Below are 23,410 nucleotides of genomic sequence, written 5' to 3'. Positions count from 1 at the left end.
GTAGATTTGGGATTTTTGCTCACCGTTCTCATGATCATTTTGACCCCACGGGATGAGATCTTGCGTTGGGCCCCAGATCGAGGGAGATTATCAATGGTCTTGTATGTCTTCCATTTTCTCAATTGCTCCTCCCACAGTTGATTTATTCACACCAACCTGCTTGCCTATTGTAGATTCACTCTTCCCAGCCTGGTGCAGGTCTACAATTTTCTTCCTGGTGTCCTTCGACAGCTCTTTGGTCTTGGCCATGGTTGAGTTTGGAGTCTGACTGTTTGAGGCTGTGGACAGGTGTCTTTTATACAGATAACAAGGTCAAACAGGTGCCATTAATACAGGTAACGAGTGGAGGACAGAAGAGCTTCTTAAAGAAGACGTTACAGGTCTGTGAGAGCCAGAAATCTTGCTTGTTTGTGGGTGACCAAATACTTATTTTCCACCATAATTTACAAATAAATTCTTTAAAAATCCTACAATGTGATTTCCTGGATTTTGTTTTTCTCATTTTGTCTCTCATAGTTGAAGTGTACCTATGATGAAAATTACAGACCTCTCTCATCTTTCTAAGTAGGAGAACTTGCACAATCAGTGGCTGACTAAATACTTTTTGGCCCCACTGTATTAGCAATCATCAATAAAAAAGAATACAGATGGGGCGCTCAGGTGGCGCAGCGGTAAAAAGACATGCTGCAACCAGAGCTGGATCCTGAGTACATCGTATCGAATCCAGCTCTGCCTTACCGGTTCGAGGCTGAGTGGCTGTATGAGCAATAATTGGCCGGTTGCTCAATTGGGGGCGGAACAAAGAACCGGATGTGGGTCTCTCTCTGTCAGAATGCGATTACGACCTCTGCCGGCTTATTAGAGGCGCCTGCACAGAGATGAGGAAGAGTGCCCTTAGGGTGTGTCTCTCTGCATGCAACGCTAGGTGGCACAACACTCATCAATGTGTGGGTGGCAAAAATGCATCCGGCTGCTGCCCATGCTTTGGAAGGGATATGCGTTAGCTTTGATCTCCTCGGTCAGGGCAGGGTTCAGCATAGACAGAGAGGAAGCACGATGCAAATTGAACAATTGGATGCGCTAAAGTGAAAAAAAAAAATAGATTTAAATATAGAATACAGATTAAACCTTTTCATTAAAATACTGCAGTAAATAGGCTTGAATACCCTAGCTAAACTAAAACACTGGGAATAATAACCCAAAGAAAATAGGCTTCTCACTACATTAATGTTAGCTGAACGAAGGAAAACTGCAGCTACATAGACCACTTTACTTAATTTAACTAGAAAACAACAACAACAAAAAGAACTATACAGCAACATTTACATCAAATGTCAGAATAGGGAAAATGTTTATAATTGTTGATAGTTGTGGATGCCAGACTGTTTGGGTATGTAAAAAAAAGATGTGGAAACACAAAATAGGGAAAACGCAGTTTAGCAGGTAAAAGCCATGTTGATTGGTTGAAGCTAAACTGTTGTGGGCACAAATGTGTCTTAGAATTTAACACATTTTGAACCTTAAGGTGGAAGGGCTACATCACAGAACCATTTTGGGTTCCACTTCTGTCAGCCAAGAACAGGAAACATTGGTTCAGTCAACAGAACTAATAATTCCAATAAATCATCTTTCAGATAGAAGGTACAAGAAATAAAGATTAGACAGATCTGGCAAAAGTACATGATACGACATGTCAATATGGACCAAGATTCTATAGTCAGAGCTAGTTAAAATGGTACAATACAAATTTAAAGCAAAGAAACAAAGTTAGTAATGCAGTATGTTTATTTTGAATGGGTGACGAAAAATGCGTGAAGTCAATTTTGCTGCTCATTTATTAAATATAATCTAATTGTTACAAGTCAGTACACATTCAGGCAAAAAGTTGTGAGTCCGAAAAAATATTTTACCAGCTCTATCCTAAAATTTGTGGCTTTCAAATATGGATTTTTTGGCTTTCCAGGGGATCACAACTTAAAAGCTTTTCTGACTGTGCTTCTTCATATAAGCGAGCAATGCTAGCTTCTATATGATGGTCTTTGGGCTTTTCAAACTATTTATGGTATTTACAATCCCAAATCAGAAAGAAACTTTGAATTTATTTGATTGCAGACAGTTTGAACCCAAGATATTTCATGTTTTGGCTGCTCAACTATTTCATTTGTTAATATACCTCCACCCCTTCATTTTAGGCCTGCAACACATTCCAAAAAAAGGTTGGGACAGGGGCAATTTAGAGCTAGTAATGAGGTGATGTCAACAGGTGATTGTAATCATGGTTTGGTACGAAAGCAGCATCCAGGAAAAAGAGTCTTTGAGCAAAGATGATCAGAGGATCTCCAGTTTGTCAACAAATGTGTGAGAAAATGATTGAAATGATTAAAAACAATGTACCTCAAGAATGTACTTCGATCCCTCAGACGGCACTGCACCAAGAACTCAATAATAGCTGATATAACCACATGGGTGAGGGATTACTTTGGCAAACCTTTGTCAAGCACTACAATACAGAGTTACATGCACAAATGCCACTTAAAACTTTACTGTGCGAAAAAGAAGCCTTATGTTAACCATGTCCAGAAGCGGCATCAACTTTTCTGGGCTCGGAGGCATCTATGATGGACCATCACACAGTGGAAACGTGTATTGTGGTCAGATGAATCAGCATTCCAGGTCTTTTTTTTTTTTTTAAATGGACACCGTGTGCTCCGAACCAAAAACGAAAAGAACCATCCAGACTGTTATCAGTCCAAAAGCCAGGGTCTGTCATGGTATGGGGCTGTGTCATCAACGTCATCAAATTACACCAGTAAAATGGACTAAAAATTCATAAAAGTATCGTGAGAAGCCTTGCAAGGTTACCCTAAGCAATTATTTCAATTTTAGCATTTAAAAGGAATTGCTACTAAATACTAACAAAGTGAATATGTAAAATAAAGTTTAAATTGGCATGTGGACAGTATGGAAAATGCAAATAAAATAAAAATGCAGTGTTCCTTACATTTACTTTGACTTTTATTTGATTGCAGACAGTTTGAACCCAAGATATTTCATGTTTTGTCTGCTCAACTTCATTTCATTTGTTAATATACCTCCATTCCTGCATTTCAGGCATGTAACACATTCCAAAAAAAAGTTGAGACGGGGGCAATTTAGGGCTAGAAATGAGGTGAGAAAACTAAATATTGATGCGATTCCAAACAGGTGATTGTAATCATGGTTTGGTACAAAAGCAGCATCCAGGAAAGGCTCAGTCGTTGATGATCAGATGATCAGAGGATCTCCAGTTTATCAACAAATGTGTAGGAAAATGGTTGAAATGTTTAAAAACAATGAACCTCAAAGAAAGATTGGAAGAGATTTGCATATTTTTCCCTCTACAGTGCATATCATGAAACGATTTAAGGAATCAGGAGGAATTGCAGTGTGTAAGGGCCAAGGGCGCAAGCTTAAGCTGAACGCCTCTGATTTTCAATCCCTCAGACGGCACTACATCAAGAACCGCCATTCAACAATAGCTGATATAACCACATGGGCAAGGAATTACTTTGGCAAACCTTTGTCAAGCACTACAATACAGAGTTACATGCACAAATGCCACTTGCAAATTTTACTGTGCAAGAAAGAAACCTTATGTTAACCAAGTCCGGAAGCGGCGTTGACTTCTCTGGGCTCGGAGGCATCTAGGATGGACCATCACACAGTGGAAACGTGTATTGTGGTCAGATGAATCAGCATTCTGCAGTATATATTATCTTAAATGATAGAATAGACATTTCTTTAATAAACAATAATAAACAACAATACACAGTAGTACTGTACATAAAACACACACCACATTTAAGTACAGTACGTGTTCTGTATCATACACCATAATACATTTCCTTCTTTTTATATAAAATGTATCTACCAGAAACAACAATAACTCTCACATTTCTATATTATTTCCTTCTTTATTTCAAAAGTGTTGTATTTTGTAGGTGTAATTGCACGAAAGAAAGAATACTTTACTCAGAGACTTCCTTCTTCTCTCTCACTCACTGTCACCGCTGTCTGATACACAGTGACAGCTGCTGGCAGGAGTAATTATACCACAACAAATGTAATAGATTTTTGTCATTTTCTCAACACTGTGCTTTTTCTGCACATTTTAATATTGAATTTTACAAAATATAAAGAAAACACCGAAAAAACACCGTCCGCTGTCCGAATGTTCGCTCACTGTATATACAGTGTATCACAAAAGTGAGTACACCCCTCACATTTCTGCAAATATTTCATTATATCTTTTCATGGGACAACACTATAGACATGAAACTTGGATATAACTTAGAGTAGTCAGTGTACAACTTGTATAGCAGTGTAGATTTACTGTCTTCTGAAAATAACTCAACACACAGCAATTAATGTCTAAATAGCTGGCAACATAAGTGAGTACACCCCACAGTGAACATGTCCAAATTGTGCCCAAAGTGTCAATATTTTGTGTGACCACCATTATTATCCAGCACTGCCTTAACCCTCCTGGGCATGGAATTCACCAGAGCTGCACAGGTTGCTACTGGAATCCTCTTCCACTCCTCCATGATGACATCATGGAGCTGGTGGATGTTAGACACCTTGAACTCCTCCACCTTCCACTTGAGGATGCGCCACAGGTGCTCAATTGGGTTTAGTCCATCACCTTTACCTTCAGCTTCCTCAGCAAGGCAGTTGTCATCTTGGAGGTTGTGTTTGGGGTCGTTATCCTGTTGGAAAACTGCCATGAGGCCCAGTTTTCGAAGGGAGGGGATCATGCTCTGTTTCAAAATGTCACAGTACATGTTGGAATTCATGTTTCCCTCAATGAACTGCAGCTCCCCAGTGCCAGCAACACTCATGCAGCCCAAGACCATGATGCTACCACCACCATGCTTGACTGTAGGCAAGATACAGTTGTCTTGGTACTTCTCACCAGGGCGCCGCCACACATGCTGGACACCATCTGAGCCAAACAAGTTTATCTTGGTCTCGTCAGACCACAGGGCATTCCAGTAATCCATGTTCTTGGACTGCTTGTCTTCAGCAAACTGTTTGCTGGCTTTCTTGTGCGTCAGCTTCCTTCTGGGATGACGACCATGCAGACCGAGTTGATGCAGCGTGCGGCGTATGGTCTGAGCACTGACAGGCTGACCTCCCACGTCTTCAACCTTTGCAGCAATGCTGGCAGCACTCATGCGTCTATTTTTTAAAGCCAACCTCTGGATATGACGCCGAACACGTGGACTCAACTTCTTTGGTCGACCCTGGTGAAGCCTGTTCCGAGTGGAACCTGTCCTGGAAAACCGCTGTATGACCTTGGCCACCATGCTGTAGCTCAGTTTCAGGGTGTTAGAAATCTTCTTATAGCCCAGGCCATCTTTGTGGAGAGCAACAATTCTATTTCTCACATCCTCAGAGAGTTCTTTGCCATGAGGTGCCATGTTGAATATCCAGTGGCCAGTATGAGAGAATTGTACCCAAAACACCAAATTTAACAGCCCTGCTCCCCATTTACACCTGGGACCTTGACACATGACACCAGGGAGGGACAACGACACATTTGGGCACAATTTGGACATGTTCACTGTGGGGTGTACTCACTTATGTTGCCAGCTATTTAGACATTAATGGCTGTGTGTTGAGTTATTTTCAGAAGACAGTAAATCTACACTGCTATACAAGCTGTACACTGACTACTCTAAGTTATATCCAAGTTTCATGTCTATAGTGTTGTCCCATGAAAAGATATAATGAAATATTTGCAGAAATGTGAGGGGTGTACTCACTTTTGTGATACACTGTATATATACGTATATATAGAGAGAGATGGTTGGAGTCAACTTGTTCGTGGCGTCACGTGTTTTGCAAATTTAATGCCGTTTGTGGCTAAAACATCTGAACTCAATAATTAAGGGGGTGTCTACATACTTTTAATCCCTTACGTATTTGGCATTTAGCAGACGCTTTTATCCAAAGCGACTTACAATTATCATTGAATAAAATTTGAGCAATTGAGGGGCCCAACAGTTGCAACTTGGCAGTGATGGGGCCTGGCAACCTTTGAATGACTACCCAGGTACCTTAACCACTGAGCTACCACTGCCATGAGACACTAACCATAATGTATGATTTACTTTGGCTGTCATACTACCTGCTGTGCTACCACGCCACTCTCATTTTGAAAACTGAACATGCCGATTGCTTGATTGCACTTAAAGAAAAGAAAAAAAAGAAACAGCTACAGTCAGTTCAGCTGAAAATTACAGAATAAGTGACGTGTCACTTTACTGAGCCGATTAACTTTATTTACACAGTCTGTTTGCCCATCTTGTTGTCTGTAAACACTGCCAGTAAAAAGATAGGCTACATTTTTGGATGTTGTGTTTCAGGAAGGCCTTGTTTCTTTTATCTGCACCACTTAAGTGCTTAAAACATAAGTGCATGATAAGTTATTTATCTTTAGAGAAGATTATTTAGAGAAGCATAAATTAGGTGTTAGACATTCCCTTCTAAAAAGAAAAATAATATTATGTGGACACAGCCCTACATAACACAAAAGACACAGATGAATCCCAGTAGCTTCTCTACTTTTTCCTGGGGTGGAACCAAAACTGAATCTATTTCTTGCTTATATTTTTGAAATGTACAGATACATTGTGTCTCTTTGCATTTGTACATTGTGCCTGGAGAAACTTGACCTGTGCTGTTTGGAATTTGTAAATAGCTTTTTCATGCTTGACATTTTTTTATGATTGATATTGCCCTGTCTCACTTTGTTTCTCCATCCATACTTCTCCCAAAATCTCACTTTGTATCTCTCTCTCTTATGCCTAGTTCACACTACACGATTTTTGCCATGATTTTCGCTTGCCTACTGGTCGTTGCTAGATGTGGCAGCTCGGAAGCAAATCGGCATTCGCTCAGGGCTTGAAAACCGGCCCTCGATTGTTTGTGTGAACTGTGCAATGACTTGATCCGAGTGGCTCGCCAAGCGCTCGCAGACTCGAGAAAAATATCTAGCATGTTAAATATCTGGACCAGAGGCCGCTCAGGTGGCGCAGCGGTAAAAACACATGCTAGAACACCAGAGCTGGAATCTACATCAAAAGTACATCGTATCGAGTCTTAGCTCTGCCTGCATATACAGTGGTGTTCAAAAAAATAGCAGTGATTTTTAAAAAGTGAATAAAGCGCAAAATCATTATATTAACTTTTATTTCCATAAATGCAAATGCACTGAAAATACTACACCTTCAATTCTAAATCAAAACATTAACATAATTTAGTTAGTTTGTGTTAATCCATCATAGAAAGTTAAGAAAAATGAATATTAGGCTGTTCAAAAAAATAGCAGTGCCAGCATTTTTCTTTAAAAACTCAAAAAATGTATAAACTGAAAAAAATGTTTGAGGTTTCACTTTAATTTAAATTACTGAACTAATATTTAGTGGCATAACAATTGTTTCTGAGATCTCTGTTGCATGGAGTCGACCAACTTCTGGCACCTCTGAACAGGTATTCCAGTCCAGGATGATTAGACTACATTCCACAGTTCTTCTGCATTTTTTGGTTTTGCCTCAAAAAAACGCGCTTCAGATGTCAGCCCACAAGTTCTCTATGGGCTTGAGGTCAGGGGATTGGGCTGGCCACTCTATTACCTCAATCTTGTTTGTCTGTAACCAAGATGTTTTGGGTCATTGTCATGTTGAAACACCCATTTTAAGGACATTTCTTCTTCGACATAGGGAAACATGATCTTCTCAAGTATTTTGATATATTCAAACTGATCCATGATCCCTGGTATGTGATAAATAGGCGTAACACCATGGTATGAAAAACATCCTCATATCATAGTTTTGTACCACCATGATTTACTGTCTTCACAGTGTACTTTGGCTTGAATTCAGTGCTCGAGGGTCGTCTGACATACTGTCTACGGCCACTAGACCAAAAAAGAACAATTTTGCTTTCATCAGTTCACAAATGTTGAGCCATTTCTCTTTGGACCAGTCAATGTGTTCCTTGGCAAATTTGAACCCATTCAGGACACGTCTTTTTCTTAACAACGGGACTTTGCAAGGAGTTCTTGCTGGTAAATTGGCTTCACTTAATCATCTTCTGTACTCACTGGTAACTTCACATGTTCCTAATTCTTTCTGGAGGTGATCATTGGCTGAACCTTTGCCATTCTGGCTATTCTTTGATCCATTCAAACAGTAGTTCCACACTTTCTTCTGCGTCTTTCAGGTTTTGGTTGTCACTTGAAGGCATTTGAGATCATTTTAGCTGAGCAGTATAATTCGCTGCACTTCTCTGTATGTTTTTCCCTCTACAAACAACTTTTTAATTAAAGTACGCTGTCCATCAGAATAATGCCTGGAACAACCCATTTTACTCAATATTTCAGAAGGAAATGTGCTATGACCAACATGTGCAACATTTGCCACCCTCCTGCCTTAAATAAGGGCCAAAATTGACACCCGTTCTTCTGCAGAATAAATGACTTCACCAATTGAACTCCTCACTGCTATTATTTTGAACAACCCCCTTTCAATCAATGCTTTGAATACTCAGAATGAGTGGCATGCATGTCCTAATTGTTGGGATTGTGGTGAGGGGAAACTCGGGGGATGAGTTTAAAAACGTGTAACAGGGGCATAATATAATTTCTATAAGAATACATTGGCACATACCCAAGCCATACTGTAAGGCTTGAGTATGTGCCAATGTATTCTTATAGAAACTATATTATGCCCCTGTTCCATCTGTTGTGAACTTATTGTCCATGCCGAACCATAATACCAACAATGCATTGCAAAAAATATTTATTAACCTCTAATTCACTACTGAACAGACAATCACTGCTGGTCGCGTAGCTCAATTTACTCAGATTCATTTATTTTTCCTACACAAACAACTTGCATTTTTGGATTTTATTAAACCCCTCGTCACTTCTCGCATGTTTTTGTGACAAAACGTAGTTTGGGAGACCAGACAGACTTGTCTGGCATTCCTCCTGATGGTAGATCGTGTAGCGTGTGACCCCCTATCGCCGATCAGTCATGTAGTGTAAAAACCACAATGACTTAAAAGACCCCCGACTACAAGAGATTTTTTGTCTGCTCAACTTCATTTAATTTATTAATAAACATACATTCCTGCATTTCAGGCCTGCAACACATTCCAAAAAAGTTGGGACAGTAAAGCATTTACCATTTTGTAATGTTGCCATTCCTTTTCACCACACTTAGACGCTTTGGCACAGAGGATACCAAGTGATTTGTCTTTTCAGTTTTCAGATTTTGTTCCATCCTTCCTGCAAACACGTCTTAAGATGTGCAACAGTACGGGGTCGTGATTGTCGCATTTTTCTTTTAAAAAATTCTTCACACATTCTCTATTGGGGTCAGGTCAGGACTGCAGGCAGGCCAGTCCAGTACCCGTACATTCTTCTTCCGCAGGCATGCGTTTGTAATGTCAGCATGTGGTTTTGCATTGTCTTGTTGAAAAATGCATGAACGTCCCTGGAAAAGATGACGTCTTGAAGGCAGCACATGTTGCTCTAAGATCTCAATGTACTTTTCTGCATTAATGCTGCCATCACAGAAGTGTTAATGACCTTTGCCAAGGGCACTGACATAGCCCCATACCATCACAGACCCTGGCTTTTGGACTTGTTGCTAATAACAGTCTGGATGGTCCTTTTCGTCTTTGGAGCACACAGCGTCAATTTTTTTCCAAAAAAGACCTGGAATGCTGATTCATCTGACCACAATACACGTTTCCACTTTGTGATGGTCCATCCTAGATGCCTCCGAGTGCAGAGAAGTCGATGCCGCTTCTGGACATGGTTAACATAAGGCTTCTTTGCTGCACAGTCAAGTTTTAGGTGGCATTTGTGCATGTAACTCTGTATTTTAGTGCTTGACAAAGTTTTGCCAAAGTAATCCCTCACCCATGTGGTTATATCAGCTATAGTTGAGTGGTGGTTCTTGATGCAGTGCTGTAAACTTGTGCCCTTGGCCTTTATGCACTGAAATACCTCCAGATTCCTTGAATCATTTAATAATATTATGCACTGTAAAGGGAGAAATATGCAAATCCCTTCCAATTTTTCTTTGAGGTACATTGTTTTTAAACATTTAAATAATTTTCTCACACATTTGTTGACAAACTGGAGATCCTCTGATCATCCTTGCTCATCAGACTCAGCCTTTTCTGGATGCTGCTTTTGTACCAAACCATGATTACAATCACCTGTTTGGTATCACATCATTATTTAGTTTTTTCACCTCATTACTAGCTCTAAATTTCCCCCGTCCTTTTCCAACTTTTTTTGGAATGTGTTGCAGGCCTGAAATGCAGGAATGGATGTTTATTAATAAATGAAATAAAGCTGAGCAGACAAAACATGAAATATCTTGGGTTCAATCTGTCTGCAATCAAATAAAAGTCAAAGTAGTGTAAGAAACACTGCATTTTTATTTTATTTGCATTTTTCATAGTGTCTCAACTTTTTCTGATTTGGGATTGTAGATTTTGTGAACGAATGGCAAAATAAAATTGTCTCATAAAATTCTCCTCATTTCTTTGCTTCACGCCTATCCTCTCACTCTTCATCTCTGTCTGCTTCCACTTACTCTGTCTTTCTTACTCTTTCTTTTACCGTCTCCTCCTTTTTGCTTCATCATTTTCTGTTTCATTATTTCTCACAGGTTCAGTGCAGATACCTTGGGAGCGAGCTATATCCCCAAATAAAGTGCCGTACTACATCAAGTAAGTTTAACTGGTAGCTCTCTAAAGTCAGCACGCACTGGCAGTACATTGGAAAAAACAGTAATATAAGTTTTTAGATTATCAAGCTGAGAGAGAGGATGGGGGGGGGGGGGGGGGGGGGGTGAGAGCAAGAAAAGAGAGAGAGAATGGTGGAGCAAATTCCTTTCTGTGTGGAATTTGCATGTTCTCCCCGTGTCTGTGTGGGTTTTTTTCCGAGTGCTCTGGTTTCCTCCCACAGTCCAAAGGCACACAGGTTAACTGGCGATACTAAAATTGCCCTAAGTGTGAGTGTGTGTGTTTGTTCTGTGATGGACAGGCAACCTGTCCAGGGTGGTTCCTGAATTTCGTCCAGTGAATTGTACCCACCGCAACCCTGAATTGGTTAAATGTGTTTCACAGCCTATTTACACCGATCAGCCATAACATTATGACCACCTCCTTGTTTCTACACTCACTGTCCATTTTATCATCTCCACTTAACATATAGAAGCACTTTGAAGTTTTACAAGTACTGACTGTAGTCCATCTGTTTCTCTACATAACATTTTAGCCTGCTTTCACCCTGTTCTTCAATGGTCAGGACCCCCACAGGACCACCACAGAGCAGGTATTATTTGGGTGGTGGATCATTCTCAGCACTGCAGTGACAATGACATGGTGGTGGTGTGTTAGTGTGTGTTGTGCTGGTATGAGTGGATCAGACACAGCAGCGCTGCTGCAGTTTTTAAATACCGTGTCCACTCACTGTCCACTCTATTAGACACTCCTATCTAGTTGGCCCACCTTGTAGATGTAAAGTCAGAGACGATCGCTCATCTATTGATGCTTTTTGAGTTGGTCATCTTCTAGACCTTCATCAGTGGTCACAGGACGCTGCCAACTGGACGCTGTTGGCTGGATATTTGTGGTTGGTGGACTATTCTCAGTTCAGCAGTGACAGTGAGGTGTTTAAAAACTCCATCAGCGCTGCTGTGTCTTATGCACTCACACCAGCACAACACACACTAACACACCACCACCATATCAGTGTCACTGCAGAGCTGAGAATTACCCACCACCCAAATAATACCTACTCTGTAGTGGTCCTGTGGCGGTCCTGACCATTGAAGAACAGGGTAAAAGCAGGCTAAAAAGTATGCAGAGAAACAGATGGACTACAGCCAGTAATTGTAGAACTACAAGGTGCTTCTATATGGTAAGTGGAGCTGATAAAAAGGAAATTGAGTGTACAAACAAGGAGGTGGGTTTAATGTTATGCCTGATCAGTGTATGTTGCAGAGATATTTAGGGACATTAAGGGATGTTAAATTTTAGGAAAGAAGCTGTGTGTGTGTGTGTGTGTGTGTGTGTGTGTGTGTGTGTGTGTGTGTTTGACTGTGTTTATGGGTTGGACGTGTGAGCCCCAGAAGAGAAGTACAGATGGACTTTGTTTGTTGCTGGCTAATCAATATAAGATTTTCTCAGGTAATGATCCGTGTGCAAACAGCCCCACGGCTCACGACACACTGCCCACTTTAAGCTGCCTGTTGATTTATTCGCTCTCATTATGAATTTATTTGATATCTTTCTTGCTGGGCTTAGTACGTGTGTGCATGGCAATACAGGAACAAGTTTGGAAATACTGTTTGCTAGTTTGCAGACTATAGATTTGCCGTATAATATAGAGTGGTTTTTATTAGAGGTATTCAATTATAAAAAGCAGTACATTTCTGCTCAAATGTCATGCTTTGTTAATTGTGTAATGAACTTCCCTCCAAAAATTGTGCAAAAGTTCTGTTAACTTTATAAATCCAACACATCCAACAAAAAAAACACTAAATTAATAAAAATTATCTTTGCAATTAACCTTATTAATCTTGATCTGTGTCATTCTGTATGTGGTTTTAGCCACCAGGCTCAAACAACTTGCTGGGACCATCCAAAGATGACAGAGCTTTATCAAGCACTTGGTAAGTCTACAAACTTTTTGAGTTTTTGAGTTTTGTCTACACATGCAACCTCAAATCAGAAAAAAATGGGACAGTTCAGTGTCTTACATTAACTTTGCCTGGGATGCTGATTCATCTTACCACAATGCATGTTTCCACTGTGTGATGGTCCATCCTAGATGCCTCCGAGCCCAGAGATGTCGACACCGCTTCTGGACATGGTTAACATAAGGCTTCTTTTTTGCACAGTAAAGTTTTAAGTGGCATTTGTGCATGTAACTCTGTATTGTAGTGCTTGACAAAAGTTTGCCAAATGTAATCCCTCACCCATGTGGTTATATCACCCCTTGGCCTTTACAAACTAAAATTCCTCCTGATTCCTTGAAGCGTTTAATGATATTATGCACTGTAGAGGGATAAATATGCAAATCCCTTCCAATCTTTCTTTGAGGTTCATTGTTTTTAAACAGTTCAATAATTTACTCACACATTTGTTGACAAACTGGAGATCCTCTGATCATCTTTGCTCATCAAAGACCCAGCCTTTCCTGGATGCTGCCATGATTACAATCACCCCCATCCCAACTTTTTTTGGAATGTGTTGCAGGCCTGAAATGCAGGAATGAAGGTAAATTAACAAATGAAATGAAGTTGAGCAGACAAAACATGAATTATCTTGCGTTCAAACTGTCAGCAATCAAATTAAAGTCATTTTTATTTTTATTTTATTTGCATTTTCCATACTGTCCCAACTTTTTCTGATTTTGGGTTGCACTATGTGAGTATGTTCATTAGATTAAATCATGTTCGATCTACTATCTAGTGATTTGAGGTCATTTGTTGTCTGTGTTGTCAAATTACTCTTTTTACTCCTGCACTTTCACCTGGGCATTTACAAGGATGTGAATGCTCGCATGGTTGCCAGTTTACCCACTGTATTGTTTAATTTGTACCTTAACTGATACAAGTGAGGCCTGTAGTTTCTAGGCATTGGTAGCTTAGTGATTAACTTGTAGTAAGGGACAGTTGTAGTCTAGTGGTTTAGGTACTGGACTGGTTAGCAGAAGGCTGCTGGTTTAAACCCAACCACTGCCAGGATGCCACTGTTGGGCCCTTGAGCAAAGCCCTTAACCCTCAATTGCTTAGACTGTATACTGTCCCAGTACTGTAAGTCACTTTGGATTAAAGCATCTGCTAAATGTCGGAAATGTAAATGTAAGATATTGGACTGGCGATCACAGGCTGATGGTTCAAACCCCATCAGTGCCAAGTTGCCAATGCCCTTATTTCGCAATAGCTTGCATTGTATTTAGCAATTGTAAGTCAAATTACACCGATCAGCCATAACATTAAAACCACCTCCTTGTTTCTACACTCACTGTCCATTTTATCAGCTCCACTTACCATATAGAGGCACTTTGTACAATTACTGACTGTAGTCCATCTGTTTTTCTGCATGCTTTGTTAGCTACAGAGCAGGTATTATTTGGGTGGTGGGTCATTCTCAGCACTGCAGTGACACTGACATGGTGGTGGTGTGTTAGTGTGTGTTGTGCTGGTATGAGTGGATCAGACACAGCAGCACTGATGGAGTTGTTAAACACATCACTGTCACTGCTGGACTGAGAATAGTCCACCAACCAAAAACGTCTAGCCAACATCGCCCTGTGGGCAGCGTCCTGTGACCACTGATGAACATCTCTGACTGTACATCTACAAGATGAACCAACTAGGTAGGAGTGTCTAATAGAGTGGACAGTGAGTGGACACGGTATTTAAAAACTCCAGCAGTGCAGCACCACCACCATATCAGTGTCAGTGCAGTGCTGAGAATGATCCACCACCTAAATAATACCTGCTCTGTGGTGGTCCTGACCATTAAAGAACAGGGTGAAAGCAGGCTAAAAAGGTGTGTAGAAAAACAGATGGACTACGATCAGTTATTGTAGAACTACAAAGTGCTTCTATATGGTAAGTGGAGCTGATAAAATGGACAGTAAGTGTAGAAACAAGTAGGTGGTTTTGATGTTAAGGCTGATCGGTGTAGATGAAAGCATCTTCTGAATGCTGTAAATGAAAAATTATGTCTTTAGATGTGTCTAGGTTTTTTGTGACGTCCTGGATGAGTCGTCCAAGCATTTATGGTGAAATTTTGGTAAGCAGGCCACTCCTAGGAAGGTTCACCATGTTCCATGTTATCTCTATTTGTGGATAATGGGTCGTGGCAATGCTTCATGCCTTTTTCCAGACTTGCAGACTTTAATTACTTTGTTTTGCATCTGTATTTGAATTTCTCTAGAACATTGGATTCATTTGCTGTTTTTGTTTGAGACCTTCTAACCTCAATCACATTGCCAGACAGGCTTTAATTTCCGTGATGTGTCTTTTTCACATAGGGTCAGGTAGTGCTGAACAGGATTTTTCCTTCACTAAATAAAATCATCATTTAAAAAAGGATTTTGTGTTTACTTGAATTGTCTTCGTCTAGTATTAAAAGTAGCTTGATGATCTGAAACGTATAACATGCAAGTGTGACAAATATGCAAAAATACAACACCAAATCAGAAAAAGTTGGGACAGCAAAAATCTGAGATATTTCATGTTTTGTCTGGTCAACATAATTTCATTTATTAATAAACATCCATTCCTGCATTTCAGGGCTGCGACACATTCCAAAAAAAGTTGGGACACTAAAGCATTTACCACTTTGTATTGTTGCTATTTCTTTTCACCACACTTAAAAGATGTTTTGGGGACATGTCAGGACTGCAGTCAGGCCAGTCCAGTACCCGTACACTCTTCTTCCACAGTCATGCCTTTGTAATGTGTGCAGCATGTGGTTTTACATTGTCTTGTTAAAAAATGCATGGACGTCCCTGGAAAAGATGACGTCTTGAGGGCAGCATATGTTGCTCTAAGATCTCAATGTACTTTTCTGCATTAATGCTGCCATCACAGAAGTGTAAATGACCTTTGCCAAGGGCACTGACACCGCCCCATACCATGACACACCCTGGCTTTTGGACTTGTTGCTGATAACAGTCAGGACGGTCATTTTCGTCCTTGGTCATCTGACCACAATACATGTTTCCACTGTAGAACATAGAGCCCAGAGAAGTCGACGCTGCTTCTGGACATGGTTAACATAAGGCTTCTTTTTTTGCACAGTAAAGTTTTAAGTGGAATTTGTACAAGTGGCATTTTCCATACTGTCCCAACTTTTTCTTATTTGTGGATGTAGGACAAACTGGAAAGGGGGCAAATACTTTTTTTTACAGCAAAGTACCAGACGAAGGATGAGCAACTTATCAGGTTGCTGGGTAATTAGTTGGCTGTGTGTAAAAAGCTGCTGCCTGCATTATCAGGCTGGTGATTTAATTAGTACTAAACAAAAGGGGTAAATGAAAGTCTAGTTTACATTCCTTAGAGTAAAGACGTTCATCTATAGTGATTATAACACTGCTTTATAATTCTGCAATACCGGGGCATGACTTGCTGAATCTAAACACTCTAGCTTACTTAAAGCATTACTATGCAAGTCATGATATGTGATAAATACTACATTAGGGGTTTTTCAAGCATGAACTGCCCTTTTAAGGACTTGCCACAGCATCTCAGCGGAATTGGTATGGTATGCTATGGATCATTGTCCTCTAGCGCTTATACTTTAGATCACAAATTGTTAGATAGACATTATACTTCAGGATGTTCTGATAGAGAGCAGAATTTGTAGTTCCATTAATTATTACAAGTCGTCCTGTTTCTGTGGAAGCAAAGCAGCCCCAGACCATCACACCAGAACTACTATGTTTGAATGTTGGTATGATGTTCTTAAGGTGGAATACGATAATAGCTTTACCTCAGATGTAACAGGTCCATGTCTATCAAAAAATTCCACCTTTGACTCATCAGTCCACAGAATATTTATACCACAGAGTATTGGGGGTCGTTTAGATTTTATTGACAAATGTGAGACGAGTAACGCAGTTAGCCTCATGTCATTCAAACCAATGGGATGGAGTGGCACAACGTGCTAGCATGTCAACAAACATCTTCCTCCGTGTACCGAAAATGGTAATCTAGGTTTTAGAACACACCCTATATGACCAAAGGTATTTAGACATTGCTACTAATTAGCAGGGAACTCCATATGAATGCTTTGTCTTCAAACCTTTGGCTATACAGTCTCTTCCAAAATTACTGGCATGTATAGTAAAGATGAATAAAAATGGTTACAGGAGTCGTGTCCCATGAAATGAGCTGCTTCCTGTGTAATATGAAATTTGCTATGAAATTGTGTTTGGCGATTTAACATTTTTCATTCACATAGCATAGCGACTTTTCTGTGCTGTGGTGTGTTGACAATCTTTGACATGTGTGTTTGCATATTGAGTGCACTTTGTCCCTTTGGGGATTCCATAGGCAATGAAAAAGTGTGCTTCTCTGCACATGTGATCATCTCTAGGTGGTCTGTGCTCGAAAAAACAAGCCAAACCGATAGTTTATCTATGTACAGTTTATGTCTTTTTTTTAAAATAACATCAGCAACTCCAAAGACGCTTGATTAGACCAGCAATCGGTTAGACAAAACTAAGTTTGGAAAACTCCTAACTGATTATGCGGATACAGCGGGGGTGGGGATGGGGGGGGGGGGGGGGGGGGGGGGGGGGGGGTAAAAACAAGGACGAGTATCTACGTATCCGTTAAGGTAGGCTATGCTGTGTATTGTAGCTTGCACTGATTCTATCATTCAGTTTATAGCAGTTATTTAATGACTGCTGTGAAATGTGGCACTTTTCTTTAAGAATCCATAAAATCTGTGATTTTTGAAAAATTAGGTTTGTGTAAATAGGCATAATTTCCCATGAATTTAGTAAAGCCTTAGTTATAGGTAATTTACTTTTGGTGAATTAGCTTAATCCTAAACTACAATTTATTAGTGTTTATTAATAAAAAAGGATTTTTGTTCTTGTAATAAATATACAAGGGATCTTCAAAAAGTTTCTGCACTTTTACGACCCTAAATCAAAAAAAGTTGGGACAGTATGGGAAATGCAAATAAAATAAAAATGCAGAGTTCCTTCCGTTCACTTTGACCTGGAATTTCAGTGCGTATAGGCCAAGGGCGCAAGCTTAAGCTGAAAACCCGTGATCTTCAATCCCTCAGACGACACTGCATCAACAATAGCTGATATAACCACATGGGTGAGGGATTACTTTGGCAAACCTTTGTCAAGCACTACAATACAGAGTTACATGCACAAATGCCACTTAAAACTTTACTGTGCAAAAAAAAAGCTTTAAGTTAACCATGTCCGGAAGCAGCGTCGACTTCTCTGGGCTTTGAGGCATCTAGGATGGACCATCACACAGTGGAAACGTCTATTGTGGTAAGATGAATCAGCATTCCAGGTCTTTGTTGGAAAAAATGTCGTGTGCTCCAGACCAAAAAACAGACTGTAATCCAGACTGTATTCAGCAACAAGTCCAAAAGCCAGGGTCTGTCATGGTATGGGGCTGTGTCAGTGCCCTTGGCAAAGGTCATTTACACTTCTGTGATGGCAGCATTAATGCAGAAAAGTACATTGAGATCTTAGAGCAACATGTGCTGCCTTCAAGACGTCATCTTTTCCAGGGACGTCCATGCATTTTTCAACAAGACAATGCAAAACCACATGCTGCACACATTACAAAGGCATGGCTGCGGAAGAAGAGGGTACGGGTACTGGATTGGCCTGCCTGCTGTCCTGACCTGTCCCCAATAGAGAATGTGTGGAGACTTATGAAACAAAAAATACGTAACAACGACGACTCCAAACTGTTGCACATCTTAAGACGTGTTTGCAGGAAGAATGGGACAAAATAAAAGCTAAAGCACTAAATCACTTGGTGTCATCGGTGCCAAAATGTCTTTTAAGTGTGGTGAAAAGGAACAGTAACATTACAAAGTGGTAAATTCCTTACTGTCCCAACTTTTTTTGGAATATGTTGCAGACCTGAAATGCAGGAATGAATGTTTTTATTATTATTTGTATTTTCCATGCTGTCTCAACTTCAACTTTATGATTTGGGGTTGTATATTGAGTAAATGTACCAAATATGTTTTATATAATGTGGCTCTATGAACTGCAGTATTAAGTCTGTATGGTGCTCATCAATTGCTTCTTGTCTGTTTCCTCATAATAATTATTTTCCCCTCTTTATTTTTACATAGCGGACCTAAACAACATCAAGTTCTCAGCATACCGCACAGCCATGAAACTTCGTCGTGTACAGAAATCCTTGAGATGTGAGTATGTTTAAATATTCTTTCTTCATACCAATTCTTCTTCTCTCTCCGTCTTCAATGCACATTCCATTCCTCACTTTAAGTAAGTCTTGCCATGCTGTGTCATTTTTTTTTGGACCCAGCTAAGTTCATTATGCCTAATTAGGTCTTATAATTGGTGAAATTATGCATTTAAGATAATTGAACAGCTTATACAACCTCAAATCAGAAAAAGTTGGGACAGTTTTATTTAATTGCAGACAGTTTAAACCCAAGATATTTCATGTTTTGTCTGCTCAACTTCATTTCATTTGTTAATATAACTCCATTCTTGCATTTCGGGCCTTCCAAAAAAAAGTTGCGACGGGGGCAATATAGGGCTAGTGTTGATGTCAACAGGTGATTGTAATCATGTTTTGGTACAAAAGCAGCATCCAGGAAAGGCTGAGTCTTTGATGAGCAAAGATGATCAGAGGATCTCCAGTTTGTCAACAAATGTGTGAGAAAATGATTGAAATGTTTAAAAACAATGTACCTCAAAGAAAGATTGGAAGGGATTTGCATATTTATCCCTCTACAGTGCATAATATCATTAAACGATTCAAGAAATTGGAAGGAATTTCAGTGCGTAAAGGCCAAGGGAGAACTGCATCAAGAACCGCCACTCAACAAAAGCTGATATAACCACATGGTCAAGGGATTTCTTGCATAAATGCCACTTAAAGCATTACTGTGCAAATTAAAAGCCTTATGTTAACCATGTCTGGAAGCGGTGTCGACTTCTCAGGGCTCTGAGGCATCTAGGATGGACCATCACACAGTGGAAACGTGTATTGTGGTCAGATGAATCAGCATTCCAGGTCTGTCTTAAAAAAAAAATGGATGCTGAGTGCTCCGGACCAAAGATGAAAAGGACCATCCAGACTGTCATGCCAGGGTCTGTCATGGTATGGGGCTGTGTCAATGCCCCTGGCAAAGGTAATTTACACTTCTGTGATGGCAGCATTAATGCCGAAAAGTACATTGAGATCCAAGAGCAACATATGCTGCCTTCAAGACGTCATCTTTTCCAGGGACGTCCATGCACATGCTGCACACATTAAAAAAGGCATGGCTGTGGAAGAAGAGGGTACGGGTACTGGACTGGCCTGCCTGCAGAATTTTGAAACGATAAATGTAACGACGACCTCTTAAGACATGTTTGCAGGAAGAATTGGACAAAATAAAAGCTGAAACACTAAATCACTTGGTATCCTCGGTGCCAAAACGTCTTTTAAGTGTGGTGAACAGGAATGGCAACATTACAAAGTGGTAAATGCCTTACTGTTCTAACTGTGTGTTTCAGACCTGATTCGGGGTTGTATGTTAAAATCAATGAAACTATTGACTGGCTAGAGTCAGGGTTGTTAAGCTAAGGTTTATCTGCACAAACAGGAGCTGTCTATTTTGGATATGAGGCAGATCGACTGCTCATGACCCTCATGCCATCACTGCACCTATACTGCACGTACCAGAGCACAGCATTGCGGAAATGTTTTTCATACTACTCTACCTTATTTAACATGCTCGTTGCACTGCTGAGACAGCCTTCACTTTCCTTTATCTCTTCTCCACTCCCTGTTGCAACCGTTTCCTCTCTGGAGCCCCTGCTTACTCATTCTAACTTTTTTTCTCTTCTCTTTCCATCACTTTCCGTTGATCTGATAGTCTATGCCATTACGAAAATTAATTACCAGAGTGCCACAGTAACTCTGTGGTTTTGACTTACTGTGATTGAGAATGGCTGCAGGGAATAACATCCATCCAGCAAGACTGTTAGAGTCTTTAAAACCAAGCCTAAAAGATCTCCAGCCACCCTCACAGTATACATTATGTCATGATTTTATCTTATTATCCAGTTAGTCGTGGTATCAGTGGACAGCCTCGGATCTTAGCCTCTCAGAGGGCCTTAGGAAATCACTATAGAGCAGACAAATAAAATCAGTGTGTACTTATTGCACATTATCCATTCACAGAGATTCTAAAAGGTGTAAACAGGGATTAAGCATTGTGTATGGTAGGAAGCTCTTGGGAAGGGGCAGGAGGGAGTTCTCACTAGGGCTGGGCGATATGACAAAAAAATGTATACCTCGATATGCTTTTGAGAAGTGGTGATATACAATACGATACAATATACATGTATAAGTGCAATGGCAGTCCACTGCCCGTATGTTCACAAAGCATAGTAGTTAAATGCAGATAAATTCTGACAAAATTACAGTTATTATTACAAGGCTGTATTTGTATAAATACTGACAATATTTATATCAAACAAACCAGCAGAATCTCACAATTTCATTAACGCTGTTGGTTTAACTTTAAATAAATGAGCTTCAAAAAATCCCAAAAAAGTAAAATATCTGATAATGCTTTGCTATCATTGCAAAATAAAAGCGGTAGACACGGTAAACAGCAGCACCGTGACCCAGATCAACCACAAAGCAGCATAAAATTATAACCGCTGCTTACCTGAGCTTCTCTTCTTCAAATTGAGACCAAATCTACTGTATATCCCTGTGTTGTATCTTGTATCTTTCCAGAATATTTCCAGAATATATAAACCAATATCCAACTGTGTTTGTCCACCTAACTAACGAAAACCATCTTAGATCAATTATTCTCTCGGCTTTCCCGGTAAAAAGCTAAAACTGGTCATTCATTCACTAAACTGTCACTTATACAACAACCAATGAGAAGAGAGATTGAAATTCTGCCCAAAATCATGGGGATTCATGGAGTTGTTTACGCATGACACCATAATGAAATGCGTTTTGTGAGCATAACGAATGAATGTTTACCATAGATAAGAGCACAGCTCCCTGATTAGATTCTAACGAATAATTTGTTTGAAAAGAGTCGTTTCGGACAGTGATTCAGTTTGCATGTGTGTGCGTGTACGTAATTTGTAACTCACGACACCTGTTGTGCCCGTGTTATGGCTACAGTATAAACACAATGTTGCTGTGTTAAAGCAGTGCAAATTACCACAGAGACACATATTTACGTGCCACAAACAGCCCAATAAAATTTGTTTGATTAAAAATGTTTATCTCGATGAATTAACGGTAGCCCTATTTATAATGTTTCCACTGACCACCTAAATTTTTTGTACATATGAACAAATTTAAATTTTGATGCCTTCAACACACTCAAAAAGTTTGTTTGTTTATTAGGATTTTAACATCATGTTTTACACTTTGGTTACATTCATGACAGGACAGGTAGTTACAGATTAGACATGATTCATTAGTTCAAGTTCAGTGTCAAACACCGGACTGTGAGAGGAAACCGGACCTCCCAGGGAAACCCACACAGACACAGAAAGAACATGAAAACTCCACTCAGAAAGGACCTGGACCAAGGAATTGAACCCAGGACCTTCCTGCTGTGAGGCGACAGTACTTCCTACCGAGTTTTGCAAATGGATTTTTCGCAATTTTTGCTTGATAAAACACTCTCAACGCTCATTTTGTGGTCGCCTCTTCATGACCATGCATTTCTTTTAAATCATTTTCTCTCGTTTGCCTCTCTGACATGCACATAGTAGTAGCCGCTGCTTCGTATTCAAGTGCCAGTGGTGAGGGCTCACGTAGAGCTTTTCATACTTAAAGAGTCATGCTAATCTCTACATGAATTTTCCTATCATGAAGGCTGCAGAGATCACAATGGCAGAGTGGAGGAACCCTGCCTGACCCTTCCATCCTAAGACACAGCCAATTTTTGCCTTTAATCTCAGATGTGTTGTGCTGGTGCATTAGACTGCTACTAGAACACCTATGCCATGCATGTTCAATAGGTGACATATATTGTTGCATGTGCAAAATAAGGCATGGACCTAATGGCAGCATATGTCTGAGGGCTTGTAGGTCACACTCATTCAACAGTGGTTTCTAGCTTTGCCCTAGTTTGGCTGCACCTATTAGACTTAACCACAAACAAAACAATAGAAAACTCTAGGAAGCACTAAGCATCCAAAAGTCCCAGGTACAGTAGACCCTTGACTTACGAATTTAATTGGTTCCAAAGGGCTGTTCTTAAGTCAAAATGTTTGTTAGTTAAACCTATTTTTTCTATAAGAAATAATGTAAATAGAAATAATCTGTGCCAGACCTCCCAAACCACCGCCTTACCTAACCTTTGTAATGTCTTAAATGCTCTTTTTTTTTGTTAGAAATATACGTGTATTTTCCCTTAAATCTTAAATTATAGAATACACATTCATGTAATAAACAAGAATAAGCAACAATACACAGTAATACTGTACTGTACATAAAAACACATCACATTTCAGTATTTGTGCTGTACCATACACCATAATAAATTTTCTTCTTTTCATATAAAATGTATCTACCAAAAACAACAATAACTCTCATATTTC

At 39.9% G+C, this 23,410-nt stretch overlaps 1 protein-coding gene across 1 annotated transcript in view; it reads left to right on the top strand.

Annotated features, from left to right (window-relative positions):
- Nucleotides 1-23,410, top strand: part of drp2 (dystrophin related protein 2) — a 172,399-nt gene that overhangs the window by 105,021 nt on the left and 43,968 nt on the right. Inside the window, exons 7-9 of the mRNA XM_063000547.1 lie at nt 10,737-10,797; nt 12,685-12,746; nt 18,940-19,014. Coding sequence (XP_062856617.1) covers nt 10,737-10,797; nt 12,685-12,746; nt 18,940-19,014 — 198 coding nt within the window. The remainder of the gene's footprint in view (nt 1-10,736; nt 10,798-12,684; nt 12,747-18,939; nt 19,015-23,410) is intronic.

This window comes from Trichomycterus rosablanca, chromosome 8, assembly GCF_030014385.1.
Source record: "Trichomycterus rosablanca isolate fTriRos1 chromosome 8, fTriRos1.hap1, whole genome shotgun sequence".
NCBI lineage: Eukaryota > Metazoa > Chordata > Actinopteri > Siluriformes > Trichomycteridae > Trichomycterus > Trichomycterus rosablanca.
The sequence above is the reverse complement of the archived record's forward strand: the minus strand, read 5'-3'. Positions and strand labels throughout refer to the sequence as shown.